General features: G+C 46.2%; 5 protein-coding genes across 5 annotated transcripts; 4 read left to right on the forward strand and 1 right to left on the reverse strand.

Moving 5' to 3' along the window:
• Positions 1-1,012: 1,012 nt before the first annotated feature.
• On the forward strand, positions 1,013-2,124 carry V1508DRAFT_442914 (putative FMN-binding domain-containing protein; the record flags this gene model as incomplete). Its single annotated transcript, XM_066942366.1, has 3 exons — positions 1,013-1,538; positions 1,593-1,658; positions 1,700-2,124. The coding sequence occupies exons 1-3, from the start codon at positions 1,358-1,360 to the stop codon at positions 2,122-2,124; spliced, it is 672 nt and encodes a 223-aa protein (XP_066792098.1). The 5' UTR covers positions 1,013-1,357.
• Positions 2,125-6,326: 4,202 nt separating this feature from the next.
• V1508DRAFT_428813 (uncharacterized protein) lies at positions 6,327-7,006 on the reverse strand. The gene has a single exon (XM_066941838.1). It carries the CDS (start codon positions 6,723-6,725, stop codon positions 6,513-6,515), a length of 213 nt encoding a protein of 70 aa, XP_066792099.1. The 5' UTR covers positions 6,726-7,006; the 3' UTR covers positions 6,327-6,512.
• A 2,499-nt stretch (positions 7,007-9,505) lies between these two features.
• Positions 9,506-10,872, forward strand: V1508DRAFT_428819 (uncharacterized protein). The gene has a single exon (XM_066941839.1). The coding sequence runs from the start codon at positions 9,643-9,645 to the stop codon at positions 10,732-10,734; it is 1,092 nt and encodes a 363-aa protein (XP_066792100.1). The 5' UTR covers positions 9,506-9,642; the 3' UTR covers positions 10,735-10,872.
• Positions 10,873-11,362: 490 nt separating this feature from the next.
• Positions 11,363-12,432, forward strand: V1508DRAFT_428821 (uncharacterized protein). Its single transcript, XM_066941840.1, has one exon. It carries the CDS (start codon positions 11,507-11,509, stop codon positions 11,993-11,995), a length of 489 nt encoding a protein of 162 aa, XP_066792101.1. The 5' UTR covers positions 11,363-11,506; the 3' UTR covers positions 11,996-12,432.
• Positions 12,433-13,756: 1,324 nt separating this feature from the next.
• Positions 13,757-14,460, forward strand: V1508DRAFT_442917 (uncharacterized protein; the record flags this gene model as incomplete). Its single annotated transcript, XM_066942367.1, has 3 exons — positions 13,757-13,917; positions 13,960-14,081; positions 14,134-14,460. Coding segments are annotated over 3 exons (609 nt in total), but the record flags the coding sequence as incomplete, so codon positions are not given.
• Positions 14,461-14,474: the final 14 nt, after the last annotated feature.

Genomic DNA, 14,474 nt, shown 5'->3' on the forward strand with positions numbered 1-14,474 from the left:
TCTAACACCCTTAATACCCAGGGCTGCGATGAGGATGCGTCTGCTTTGCCTCCACTGAGTATAATCAGGTCATAATCCTGCGGCCTAGGAAAGTGACCTTCGACTGCAGGATCGTAGAAGTCGACTTGAGCCCGGGGAGCAACAATGCAAGGCCTCGCTGAATGATTGCCTTACGTCGTGCCAGAACTCATTGCCGGGCGGGCTGTTGGTGAGTACACCGATATGTAGAGCTGTTGTAGGGCCCATATTGCCGCAGTTTTGAACAGGTTGCTTGTGGTGTACAGAAGATGATGCAGGTAATTGCAGGTAGAGAAGAGGATTCTACCTACATATATATATATATTTTGGTGGTCTCCATATCTCAGTCAATGTCAACGCATTTTGCCTCCAATTTTATATACACAGCCTCATTCTACTACACACCTTACGGAAAATATTGCACAGGAAGTGAGTTCGGTAGCTAGTCTCATTACTGCCGCGAGCTATTCCCTGCAGGCTCTCTCGAGACACACGAACAGAAAATGCAGAGTCTGCCAAATCTGGTGCGCGGGAGCGATGTGTCGGGACCCCTGACTGTTCAGAGTATGAATAGAGGTGTGAGGCTCGAGGGTAAGGCTAGCGAGTCTGAAAGCTAGCCAGCCGTCCAGAGTGATCGCTACTGCAATCGCTATTTATGATGTTACTTTGTTCCCCTTAAAAAAAGAAAAGAGCAAAGAAAAAAAGGAAAGATTCCTACAAATATTAAAATATAGTGTAATATATATATATATAAGATAAAGCGAAAAGAAGGGAAAAAAAGGAAAATGCTGCCAACAGGTCGTGTACTTACTCGGCGTCGAAACAATATTGATGATTATTGATGGGTTATCGCAACCCGCGCTATACCCGATCAGGTGCACAAGAGCGACGCTAACGACATGGGGTTAGGGCCAACCTTTTTTCCCTTATTTTCTATGTTTGGCTTAACAATTGGTTGTGCCGACTGTCTTCCGCGTGGGCCTTGATTCGGAAACACGCGGTTTACTAGCTTGCAGGGCTAACATAACGACGTCGTACGGTAATGCTAGCCGACGATTACCGCTTCAAAGAAGGTGCGGGAAGCACCGTCCAATTGCAAAACGTTCCGGTTCGATGTGCATCGCCCACTTTAACTAGACTTGTGCAGAATATAGTACTTGCCCCATGCAGTTTACATGCGCTTCCAGAACGGGCGGTATTTGAGGTGGCTCATGCTCGAAGCTGTTCCATATGATGGGCTGTAAGAACCAAAAACTGCATATATGTGGGTCTGTACCTTAACCCACCCTCGCATCTGCCTTCCATCTCACTTTTCATTCATCATCCAACTTAACCAAAGATGTTTCTTCCAGCTGTTCAGGCAGAGACAGACACCGCAGTGCTGCTCCAATTCATCCGCGAAAATCCATTGGGCATCCTGATTACGGGAATCTCGTCGTCCCAACAGGATATCCTGCAATGCAGCCATGTCCCATTTGTGCTCGATCTTCCAGATGAGTCCGGTGAGGCTGGACCCCAGGGTTGACTCCGCGCCCACATTGCCAAGCAGAACACGCAGGTAATGGCGATGATAGAGGCCGTGGACAACAAGCCGCCCAACGTTTTGGAGTTCGACGACGAAGTCCTGGTGCTTTTCAATGGCAAGCATGACCATTTTATGTCGAAACCAAACCGGACACAGGCAAAGTTGTGCCGACTTGGAACTATGTTGCAGTCCAGATTTACGGCAATCTTTCTCTCCTTTACGATTCCAAAACCCGCGAGACCGACGCGTTCCTAACGAAGCAGCTTCATGACCTTTCCGAGCATACGGAGACGTCGACCATGGGTTATATCGGTGGTGACAAACCGCAGCCATGGAAGGTCAACGACGCACCGGAGCGTTATATTGAAATCATGAAGAGGAATGTTGTGGGCATCGAAAGTCGGATAAATAAGATCGAAGGTAAATTCAAGATGAGCCAAGAGAAGCCGCCTGGCGATCGGAATGGCGTTGTCAAGGGATTTGCAAGTCTGGGAACTGAGGCTGGTAAGGCTATCTCGGCCTTGGCCAAAGTGCGTGGAGAGTTGTATGATTCCAAAAAGCAGGAAGTGAAGAACGAATGAGAATAGGTGTGAATATTGGAACGTACGATTAGCTAAATAGAACGCCGCGTTCTGTTCCCTGTTTAAAATCAGTTCAGAGTGCCAATCAACTACTTTTTTTTGTACGTGTAGAGTAAGTGTTTATTAATAAGCGAGACTTGAATGTAGTGTATCAGCGGACACATCAAATGTAGACGGTGTAAGTGCAGTTGACTTCAGTGTATGAGGTGACCCTACTGCTCCGGGGTTCAGGGTTCAGGGTTTCCTGAACTACCATGCAAGCAGCCTCTCTTACCCTGACCGTTCAAATCATTTCTTGGTCGTTAACTATTGGTGGAAATTATGGCGGCGGCCCATTACCCTACCTTATTTAAATTACCCGGACGTTTTAACTAGGTTAGTTAAATTTTGAGGAAACGCGTCAACGCGTACGCGCCTTCACGGTTATGACGTTCAAGATCTCTAGCTAGTACGTGGACGTGCAACTGTTTTATTAATATCTCAATTGTGGTGCCTGCGACCCAGCCTATTCGCTTTGTGTTAGGGTAATGTAGTATGGCGGGACAGTTATTTGCTGCCTTGTCTGATCAGTCACATTGGCCGAAGCGATTGGGAAGCCTAGTTTAACTACTGGTTGGTCCGTCCTGCTACAATTTTTCGGGCCAGAGGTGGATACGATTATGGTACCGTCAAAATTTGATACTATTCGTAAAGTTAATCCCAAAACCGAAAATTAATCGTAAAGTATTTAAGTAATCGTATAGTCTACTGCAAAATCGTATGGTAATCGTATAGTAATCGTTTTCCTAAATAGGAAGGTAGGGTTAATAGGAGAAGAAATTTTGTATTCTGAAATTATTGTCAGCCTAACTTAGTTAATGCAAAATCCTGCATGACTATACGATTTTTTGCGAGTAACCAACCTCAGCGCTCGTATAGTTAATCGTATAATTTTACTGGACTCGTATTAGTAATCGCATTGGACTTTACGAATACGAATAACGATTAATCGCAAATCGCATCCACCGCTAGTACTCATATATGGTAATATCATACTACTTAACACACTGGCTCCTTCCATGTTTCCTTCGTATTGTTCGTGCTTCCCATCCTGCCCAGTACACGGTAGTGGCAGGCGAGGCCTGGGGCATATAAGGAGGGGATATGTCCTCCTTCTCAGGCCAAGTAGAAAGTCTTGTGTTCCTCGTGTTCTTGTGTTCTTAGTCCTTAGTTCAAGTTCTATATCTCGTGCCTTGCCAATCCTGTCTAGCCAGATTTAGTTAGCCTTGCCTAGCCACCGTCACATTATCGGATCCGGCTAATGACCTGCCCGCGCAGTTCCTATGTGACCTTCTCTTGCGTACTCCCGACTTCCGGCGGCAATTCTTGAATGGCATGTCAGTTGTAAAGGCTCAACACAAAAGGATTCGATAAAGAAAGAGAAAAAGGAAGAAGAAGAAAGAAGGAAACGGAAAAACTACACGGAAAAACTTTTACTACGACACGTGACTCAGGGTTGCAGCGAGCCAATGAGAGAAGGCCTAGACGTAGCCAAGCCACTTTCGGGTGTAGCCCGCGACATCAGTGATCACAACCCGAGCGAAAAAATATCTGCAGTCTGGAACCAAGTTGCTGGAGACTTTGTTTCTGCTCATGCACCTCACCTATGGTTCGCCCGCTCGGATGACGGAAATTAACACCTGGAAGCACGCAAACTCTTTAACGGACCGGGCAACCTCTACTGCCATTCCAGCTGACGCTATGTCCCATTTGGGCCTATCGAGCCGCATCAGGCTTCCTGAACCCTGAACCCTGACACGAAGTGTTGTGCCTCGCTCTTGTCGCCGTGTCTCGGCCTTGTCTCAGTCGTGTTTGTTCTCTTGTCGCCGTATCGTATCATGTCCGTCTTTTGTCCGTCTCATTCTTCTCTCCGGTTGTCTCGCTCGTTTCTCAGGTTGTCTCGCTCCGTTATCCGATTCTCCTCATGTGTTTCGCGTCCTTGTTAGTTTCCCTTGTTTTGCATAGTCAAGTTTGTGTATATAAGGAGGGGTTTGTCCTCCATAAATTCATCAAGTACTCAGTCTTGCATTCAGTCGTGAATATTTAGTTGAGTTCTTCAAGTCCTAGTCCAAGTTCTAGTCCAATCCTAGTCCAAGTTCTAGTCCAGTCCTAGTCCATTCCTAGTCCAGTCCTATTTTGGTCTAGTCGCAGTCAAGTGTGGTTACACGCAGTGTTTTACTCCTTATGTACAGAACGCTAATGAATATAGAATTGCTTATTTCAACACGAGTCGACCCTCTGTCCTCCATCCCCGCTGACATCACATACATCTAACATTAGGACTACATCTCACACTAGTGTCCATACATTGCTATTGACTTTAACCTGATTGACACTCACCGTCTATGCCGCCATAACCTCTTACATATATCTCTCCTACTATCTATCCACACCTGGTTCAGACGATTGTCCTTCAGCAGCACATATCAAACTTTCGACATAGTAGCACTCATAATCTGTTGTACATGGTTGTGTTTGTCCCATCATTATACTATCGAATCCCTGATAAACTGCCAATACGTCATTTTCTTCCTCTATATCTATTATATAGCCCTCATCTATATTGAGTCCGTAGATACTATAACCCATTCACCACCTTTGGTAAGTCGGCTTCCGGTAACCGCTGTTACAGCTATGGGATGGATACGGTGCACTTTGCGCTAAACTAGTTTACTATTATTTGGCTGTAGCTTAGTAACTAAGAGATTTGAGACACTGTCACATTCTGCCGTCCGTATAACGCCATCAGCTCGGTCAAGATTCGGGTTCCCGCTGGCTTCTAGCGCGTGCTATACTAATGTTTTCCTCCTCTAATGAGAGTGAGCGTACTGGTTTAGCACGAATTCTAAAAGGTCCTTGTCAGTCGACTGAATGCTTGCCTAGGATACATTGAGCGCACAACGCTTCAACCAGGGCTCAATGCTTGGAACGCAGCGATTTACCACAACCTCGAGAGCTATAATATGAATGCCAACAAAGAAAGCTGGAAGTTCAGGATGGGTACTAAGTTATCGTGGGCTGTCTTTCGTAGGCGACCATGACGATGGCCGACACACAACGCAAGTGGCTGCCAGCAGTAGTTCTCCGAAGTGGCAGGCCCGATATCAGGGGTTGTCAGCTGCCAAGCCCCTGCGGCAGCTCAGTTCGCCAAGAAATTTGTCAATTTGCGAGGTGGTCCGAGGACGCACGAGTCCCTAGTGCTGTCAGGGTAACGCTAGCTAATGCAGCCGTGCTACATTCAGCCATCATATCGATCAACATGTGATGTAGCCATCCGCGAGCGGCACCCCGTATGGCAATGGCCTTCTCATCCACCACAGCATGTGCTGAATAAATGCTTGTAAAATCAGGACTGTCCATGATACGATATCGGCAAGCTGTGGGCGAATCGGCAATCGACATCGTCGAACTTAATGGCTGCAGATAATCATCGTCTACCGTATCGGCAGACGTTAGAAGCTTGACGATATGGTGCGGAAAACGTAAGAAGCGCCATTTTCCGGGTTCAGAACGACAACTGTGAGCAACCGCCATAGTTAAGTCCCAATGTACCCACCACAAATGATACATGCCAGAACTTCACAAATTTAGGGGTGGATACGATGTTGAAATGACAACTATGACTTAAGAATAGCTAGCTGCAGTGTGTCTTGAATAAAGTTTATACTAAGGTATATGAAGTAATTCAAAAGAGAAGGACACGTCATGAGAGTTGATGATGAGAGGTAATAGTAGTCAGCATAAAAGTGCGAAGTGCGGAAGTGGTTTTTTGAGCTCAGCCACCAAAGCTTATTATTTCTTATGCACACGTCACTCAGGTACAATCAAATGCATTATCAATATTGAGATAATAGCCCGTACCCAACGAGAAACTTGACTTTTTTTAAGTTCTACTCACTTTACTTCATTAAGGGTTGTCGCAAGACACATAAGTGATTCTCGTATGAGATTGCTATGAAATTATGTATGTCATAAAAGCTGATCCTTACAAAAGAAGGATAGTCTGAGGTATTTTACCCATATCGAGTAGACTATCTTCATACGAGATGTGAATACTTACCTCGTATGAAGAATCACTTCTTATTAAGGATTAGACTCAGTTCAAACTATCGCACGATATTCTAGTGTATATATAGAGGTAGTAATTACTACGGATATCCTGCAACCCTTTCACTAAGTTCTAGTCGAACTTACTTCCGCTGCTCAATCTGAGAAGTTACACCTTCACTGTGTCACGCCTATCGACGTCGAAAAAGGAATTCGATGACTTAGTGATGTCGCTCTTTCTGGCGGTCGAGATGTCTTCTCCGGAAGCGCTTGATCTACTGGCTGTAGAGGCCCCGTGGTGTCTATGAGCGTCCGAGCTTAGTCGCGACCCCGTGGCCTTCCTTTTCTTGGTCATCGCCCGCATTGTCCGCCGCTTCCTCGGTCAGGTCGACGACATCGTCATCGCTTAAACCGGCCATTTCCAGCGACTCATTGATTTTTCGGTTGAGTTGTTTTGCCCATCTTACGTCTGGCGGACAGCTGGGGTCATCTGTGGGCTTCGGAAGACTAACCATTTGGCTAGGAGTTTGGGTTGCGAGTCTGCAAATTTGGCACCTACGGGAAGTCACCCAATCAATGGCGGAGCTGGAAAGCGAACTCTGAAACCCTGGAGTTGCTCAGTACGGCTGAAGAAATAAATAGTTATGGCGGTGCAGATGAGGTACTGTGTGTACCGTCTTCAACCTACGCTAGTCCCAAACAGGAATGATTGGTTTACTCTCCATGAATCTCCTTTTTTAGCGCAAAGTGCGCCGTATCAGTCCCATAGCTGTGACAGCGGTTACCGGAAGCCGACTTACGCGGTTTAACCCTGTAATATGTATAGGGGTAAAAGCTTTTCCGTGCCCTGTTGAATGCTCATGAAAATTTTACACAGACATAATGGACTATTCTAACCTGGGCCCGTCACCCATAATTCGTTATGTAGCCGTATGCTTTTTCTGGTTAGCACTCGGGTTAGTATTTGCAATTGTGATACAGTATTGCCAAGAAATCGAAGCAATAGACGTTTCGCCATTGAATAGATTCTTGATTAGTACTGACAAGTTACAACAGCCAGCTACTCAACTAGATGTTTCATCTGAGAAAGTTGTACCAGAACCGTTATATGAAAGGGGTGGTCTTGGTCGACATTTTTTGCCACGCTAGGAAGTGTTTTCCTTGCGGGTGTGGCATATGGAGCAACAAAACTATTACCGTATGCGTGTTCTGCAGCTACATTCACCTCAATAGAAACACCCGCAGCTGGAGCGGGAGTTACTTCCTGTGTAGGAATATTCGCAGTGGCAGTGTGCTGCTCAGGCATATCTGCAGCAATAGTGATCGGTAGGTGCAGGTGCAGGTAGCTGGTTGCAATGGTGGCAGGGAACGAGTGTGGTTAGCAGGAGAAGTATCCCGGTATATCTCCATGTGAAGAGGATATGGCACAACTGAATTTATGTTGGTGCTATGGCACAAGTGACTAAGTGTTACTGAAGTGTCAAGGTATTCTTCTAAAGTTTAGAGAACGGGGTGCAGGGTGGCTAGGAAGTTAAGGTAGAATCCTTGTTTGTTGCATCCTTGACCGGAGGAAATAAAGCAGTCTTTAAATGTACATTTCTAATAAACTTTTGTGTAATCGCCGACCTACAATGACCTGATCTGGCTAATTCAAGTCCAAGTTTGATTTGATTAATTCAGCTTTCACAGCGTCATTTGCTTGCAGATTCATTCTAATTCTTAACAGTATTGTATCACCGTTATCCTGCGACTCCGGCCGAGCTTCAACGTGTCCGGCGTATCATAATATGTTAAAATCTGATGTAATAATAGCAGGTGGTCTGAGAGTGTTTGGAGCAGCGACTAGTCACTGATAGTACGAGAAGGTTAGGGTTATGCAGCCTAACGGGCCAGAAAAGTTCGGTGCAAATTGTAGGGGTTGCTGCCCTAACTCCTGGACCGGCTAGGCCTGTGGGCCAGCCGCATGGCCGAATGTCGCACACTTACCAAAATTAGCACAAAAGTACCAAAGCCTTTTGTATTTTAATTCATTAAAGAGCAAATATCAAAAAGGGCAGATGTCTGAAATACCACTGAAACTTTTTGAATTGCCAAAATACCATCGCCGGCGGTACTCTTCGTACCCGCGCCGCACGGGTCTTCCATGGCTCATAACGACTTGACACTTAGAGCAATGGTACGAACATTGGACGCTTATGTCCGCACTAGACTGCATTTGGTGCACTTATACATATTTCCCTCTTCTATTCTCTCCAACCTCGAATTTCCCACCTACAACACGACCTCAACCATTTCCCAGGCCCGTCATTCCTCCTCTTCTCCTAATGTCTCTTTGCATGTAGCCGCGTTATGCCCCAGCTCTTTGTGGCATCGGCTGCACGTATAACTTTTTTACTAGGCATCCCGATATCTTCGGTTCTAGTCCTCTTCTTGTGCGGTCGACCAGCTGGACGACGGGTATTGGGCGGTCCAACCTTCGGTATATTGTTGTCGTCTGCCACGGTGACGGTCGACGTTGCGTGAATGCCCTTGGCGTATGTCTTTTCAAAGGCGTCAACCCGTTATCTATCGCATTTGGGTCGTATCATAGGAGATGCCTGAGTATAAGGAAGAAAGTCCCTCGTATCCGATGCGCTAGCCCTCTCTAATCGTTGTTGTCATCTCATCTTCGGTATCCGATTCTGGGAAGTCTCCGAAATCCTCTAGCGCTATGATTTACATGAAAGCGATTCTTCTAAAGCCAACCTCCATTCGATCAGGGCTTAGCGTTCACTAGTGCTTGACGGGCTTGGGCGAGCTAGCCAATACCTTTCGTGCATTTTGTGACATCTGCACTTGCTATTGGCAGATGCCAACGTGAGCCACTTAATTCGGCCGTAGAGCTTGGACGATAAGGCTAGTCTGCGATAAAGTTCAGAGCTATACTCTGAGAACTGAGAACACTAGTGTGTTAGCCGCACGGCATGAGCCGTAAGCACTCACTCAAGGAGATTGAAGTTGGTAGTTGGACGGAAGAACAATTGAGTTTGGTTTTCACTGAGTAAGAGGGAACGGAATAGATATTGGACGGTATTAGTGATGGATAGCGTGCCGGGCAACATGATACTGAATATCGTTCAAGGTTCCAAATTGACACACTGCCTATCGCATCATGGACAAATAATGGCAACTGGTCAAACATGCCACCATTGCATGGTCATGGCCAGCTCCTGAACCTAAATTTAGTGCGTCAATTATTGCACCATGCGATTAGTCTATGTCGAGTAAACCAATGGATGTTCTAGACTTGCGCCTGAACGGCCTTACACAATGTTTCTCCATAAATATCCGTTCGTTCTTTCCATTTCCTTACCGTCACCATCCCTGAATCTCATCCACGTCATATTCGGATTCACCCTCAGCTTCAACTCGTGACGGAAAACTTCAAGCACGATGATTAACAACGGTTTTTTCAATGAGAAGAAAGACGGTAGGGCTCTTCGTGTATTCGCGATAATTATGACGATATCGATTGTTTGTCTAGTCACGGTATCATACCTTGTATCGACACAGCAGGAGATAGAACGTCTTAAATCACTAGTGTATTCACTTAGCTTTGGCCAGATGGGGCACAGTGAGCCACATAAGCTGGAGAAGAGAAGCTTTACGGTCTTCGCTTGGGGCGCAGGCGTCGCATTTTTTACTTATGCAGCGACATCATTCGGGGCTATAGCCACGGCTACATGTACCTCGGAAATGTGGATAGCATTGTTTGGGCCGGGAGCATTAGCGGCTAACACAATCGCATGTGCCGCTGCGGCCGGAGCGACTGCCGCAAGCTCAGCAATCACAGCTGGCTTGCTAGCAGTAGGTGCTGAACACGGGTGGCAGTGGTATAAAGGCTCAGGCACAGTTAATCGGATGGCTAAACGGTCAACTGGCGGAGTAATGTTTCATAGTAAACTGGGCACTCTACATGCCATCGATGATGAGCTAAGCGACAGTTTCGAGCGTATGTATGGCGCAAAAGTGAAAGCGAAAGGGTACTCGTTGTCAAAGGTACTACGAATGAGTACAGTATGGGCCTTAGGTTCAGATGTACAGAGTTTAAACGGTAGCGTGATAGCACAGACGTCGAACGTGTCATCCATATCATTCTATGGTGATACGTATATGCATACGGCGGTAGGGCACGTGTTGGATTTGCACAATATGGTTAACTCATTCATTGAGTGGGATCCAGATGTTTCATCGAATCATACACTCGGTAAGAGAGACAATCTATCTATCGACTGGGCATCATATACGACGTACGGCATGAACGTGGATGAAGCAAACTTCGACTATATGGAGATAGAGGAACTGGCGAACAATATGAAGTCGGACTATGATGAGCAGACATGGATCGACTATTACGGTTGGACTGAGAAGCAGTGTCTTAGTCTAGGTCCTGAAGGTGATGCCGCTGGCGTCGACTCTATAATCGTTGGAGAGTTGTATTGGAATCAGTACGGAGGTCTTGATAATCAATGTCAGAGCGGCTAGAGCTAATCTATGATGGTTCATCTTCTGATAGCGAATCTAGGCTGTTAGCATCTATTATTGAAATTATATCGTTTCTGGAAAAGTAGAAATAGTGTTGGAAAAGTGCAGTAAGTAAATAGTAGTACCGATCTCAATCATTAGTCCTTCACCTAGACGTCTGGCATGAAGCTCCCAGTCGCACGTGGCATCTTGTTGTAAAAAGGATAGCACCCAACTACTATATGGGCTCGCACCGACTCAACTTATAGATGGCAGGAGGAGTGGCCCATGCGTTATCCAATAACACATTCTACAGCTACGATCATTGGCTATCTTCGACAGCATCACTTTGATGCGGATTTAGTCAAGTTGGTCAGCTCGGCGAATGATCGAGGTCAAGATTCTCAGCCTCCCTTCCACAGTGCACTTTCATCTTCAAGTCCATATCCACCACATATATCCATTTTTCACAACATTTCCGCTAATATTAAACGTCATGGGCTCTGCGATGCCTGGCGTGCTCGACAAATGCTTGTTTAGCTTTGATTAACCCTGAACGCGGCACAACACCCTTGTCCTGACATTTACCCGCTCCTTTACAGGGTTGGGGCGCGAGATTGTGCGTGTGACGAAGATGAAAATCCTGCGCTGGCGCAGACGATCGGCTGGTTCCCACGCCTGTTCCTGTGCACCCCCATCCCAACCTCTCGACGTTTCGGCGGCTATAGAGAATCTCATCCACGTTAGGCTCGGGTTCACCCTCAATTTGTACTGTGGAGAAGCTTAAAGCCCAATGATTAACAACGGTTTTCTCAACGAGAAGAAAGACGGTAGGGCTCTTCGTGTATTTGCGATAATTACGACCATATCGATTGTTAGTCTAGTCACGGTATCATACCTTGTATCGACACAGCAGGAGATCGAACATCTTAAATCAGTAGCGAATTCACTTAGCTTCGGCCACATAGCATATAAGCTAGCGAAGAGGAGCTTTGGGGTCTTCGCTTGGGGCGCAGGCGTCGTATTGTTTACTTATGCAGCGACATCATTCGGGGCTATAGCCACGGCTACATGTACATCGGAAACGTGGATAGCATTGTTTGGACCGGGAGCATTAGCGGCTAACACAATCGCGTGTGCCGCTGCGGCCGGAGCGGCTGCGACAAGCTCAGCAATCACAGCTGGCTTGTTAGCAGTAGGTGCTGAACACGGGTGGCAGTGGTATAAAGGCTCAGGCACAGTTAATCGGATGGCTAAACGGTCAACTGGCGTAGTAATATGACGCAGTACGTGCCATGGTGACACATTCTGTTTCCACGGCCCTACGCTGGAATGGTAGATGATGCAATTATTTTTATCGTTACTACTTTTTTGTATGTGAGCGACTCTGGTCGTACTATAATCTTACTCAGCTCAGGAAAATGTCAACTGAACTGAGAATCGTTGGTTAACTGAAATGGGCTTCATTTTACTTACTTCAAATTCAGCGATTCCTTAATTTTTTCTGCTTGTTTTGTCAGTACCGTGTAGAGGCGTCCATGGTGGCTTGTTGGCGAGAAACCCTGTTGAGAATATGTATTTTTGTTACTAGCAGGTCCCTTATACTGCTTAGATGGTTTTTTTATATGTTGATCGATATTGTTGATAGAGAAGAGCAGTATCAATTCTTTTCTGTCATTATTTCTGCATAAACTTTCCACTTTCAACACAAAATTTACAAGATACAACGAGTGCAAATATTAATTGAAATTCTTGCCACCGTTGATTATCGAATAGTCCCTTTGTCCTCCCACAGTGGCAAGTCAATTCAGCGAAACTGGCCTCAAGAACGGCGGACACGTTCCACGATGACAAGTCATTTGACAATGATGACTCCCACATTTCAAAACTCGGTTGCAAGTTTGTAGGCAAATATGTTATGGTTCAATATAGTCCTCGGGATTTTTATTTGAAAGCCATTGTTGTCTTTATTACGGCGTTGTTTGAATGTTTGAATGCTCGTTCTTTACCTGCTCGTTCAGCTGGGCAGCCTGTATATATAACAGGTGCTGCATGGGCCATGCAGCGAGCGGGAGGGTGCGAGGGTGCCGCCCCATAGTTAAGCGCCGCTTTACCCTGCTTTACCCTAAAGATGTAAGCTGTGTTTCAGGGGGCTGAACCTGTCCGACATGTCCGACCGTGCCATAGTAATGAGCCGCACGGGAGAGCCAAGTGGTCACGCCCGTTTCAGGGTGCCGTTTCTGTATACTCAAGGGTGTCCGACCTGTCCGACCAAGGTAAGGGTTTAGAGGTTTAGTATGGCGTGTGTCCCACTGGCTGTCCGACAGCCTGTCCGACACCTGTCCGACTGCCTGGGCATATCTGCCAAATATTCTGCACACTCAGTCCAGGTACGTCCGTCAAAGTATTTGCACACTTGTTCTAGGCACATCTCGCAAACATTCCGTACCCTTACTCTCTGGGCACATCTGCCAAAGTATTTGCACACTCGGCCCATAGGCAACAAATATATTTGGCACAGCACAAGTCGACTATGCATAACTTCAGTGTTCTTAGGCGTAGAACATCAATTAGCAGTCTGCACATATAAGAGGAGTTGCAGATAACCGGAAACAAATAAAATTCATTTTAATTTGAATTAGGAATAAGCAAAATAAAGAATTAATAGCAAGAGGATGTGGGGGTCAATATTTGTAGGTGAATATTTCAGGGATTAAGAATAATAAAATAAGAAATAGTACTCAAAGGAGTAGTTGGGCAGAGGCGGCGCCAGAGGTTGGAGTCATGCTGCATGGGGCACGACAAAAAGTGAGTTTCGGGTAAGTCAGGAGGTTGAGTTTATTCAGACGATGAGATGCAAGGGACAGAAATTAAGTCGCGGGGAGCACGGGGATAGTCGCACACGCCTACCCAGTCAGTGAGCCTGTTGTTCGTCCCAACGTTATTAGCGCCTGGACCGCCGCCAGTCGTCTATAAATTAATGGCAGCTGCTCCCCATTCAAACCGCAACGTTTTCAGATACGACCTATCCTTGTCTTTACCAATGTCTTCTGAGACCACCGTATTTCAATGCACTTTCTGCAATCATGCACCATTTGATACTAAAGTAAAGCTTACTAAGCATTTGTCGAGCAAGCATCGCAAGGCGGCAACGTTTTGTTTCAGTGGAGAGACTTTTCCATTACTTGTCACGCACGATAACAAGTATGTCTGTCCTACATGCAAGGCTAAGACATCATCTGTTAGAAGCTTGAAGCGCCATATAGGTGGTCAGAACTGTCGCAGCAGTCAGGTCATTGTTGGCCCTACCATTTATCAACCTGGAGACACACAATCTGAGCAATGCGGTTCCACCGGAACAATTGCAGGTATATATTATGTTATTTTGCTTCTGGAGCCGCTAGTGACTAATGGTTCCAGATCCGCATACAATGGCTCACCTTGGTTTCACGATTGACGATACCTGGAAGGTTGCTATTTGCGAACAATGCCACTTTATAGTTGACAAAAGTATGATTATGGACCACCTCAAGGGTGTGCACAAACGGGAGATTCTGAACGTAGATGCAGTTGTGCAGATACTACGCATGTACCATCTCAGGCCCCATTTGGCAGTAATCTGGGATGATACGAGCGAGGACCCGGACCTCCTTGACGAGTCTGACGATGAGGATAGCCGATCATACTTTACCCCCCCGGCCTTTAGGCCAGGCTCAGAAGCACTTCAGAGAATTCAGATTAAGGACGGCTTCAAGTGCCAC

This window comes from Lipomyces doorenjongii, assembly GCF_038497915.1.
Source record: "Lipomyces doorenjongii strain NRRL Y-27504 unplaced genomic scaffold V1508scaffold_179, whole genome shotgun sequence".
Taxonomy (NCBI): Eukaryota; Fungi; Ascomycota; class Lipomycetes; order Lipomycetales; family Lipomycetaceae; genus Lipomyces; species Lipomyces doorenjongii.

Excerpts from the sequence above, each read along its gene's own strand:
- V1508DRAFT_428813 (XM_066941838.1), bottom strand. The coding sequence starts at position 6,725 with ATGGTTAGTCTTCCGAAGCCCACAGATGACCCCAGCTGTCCGCCAGAC.
- V1508DRAFT_428819 (XM_066941839.1), top strand. The coding sequence starts at position 9,643 with ATGATTAACAACGGTTTTTTCAATGAGAAGAAAGACGGTAGGGCTCTT.
- V1508DRAFT_428821 (XM_066941840.1), top strand. The coding sequence starts at position 11,507 with ATGATTAACAACGGTTTTCTCAACGAGAAGAAAGACGGTAGGGCTCTT.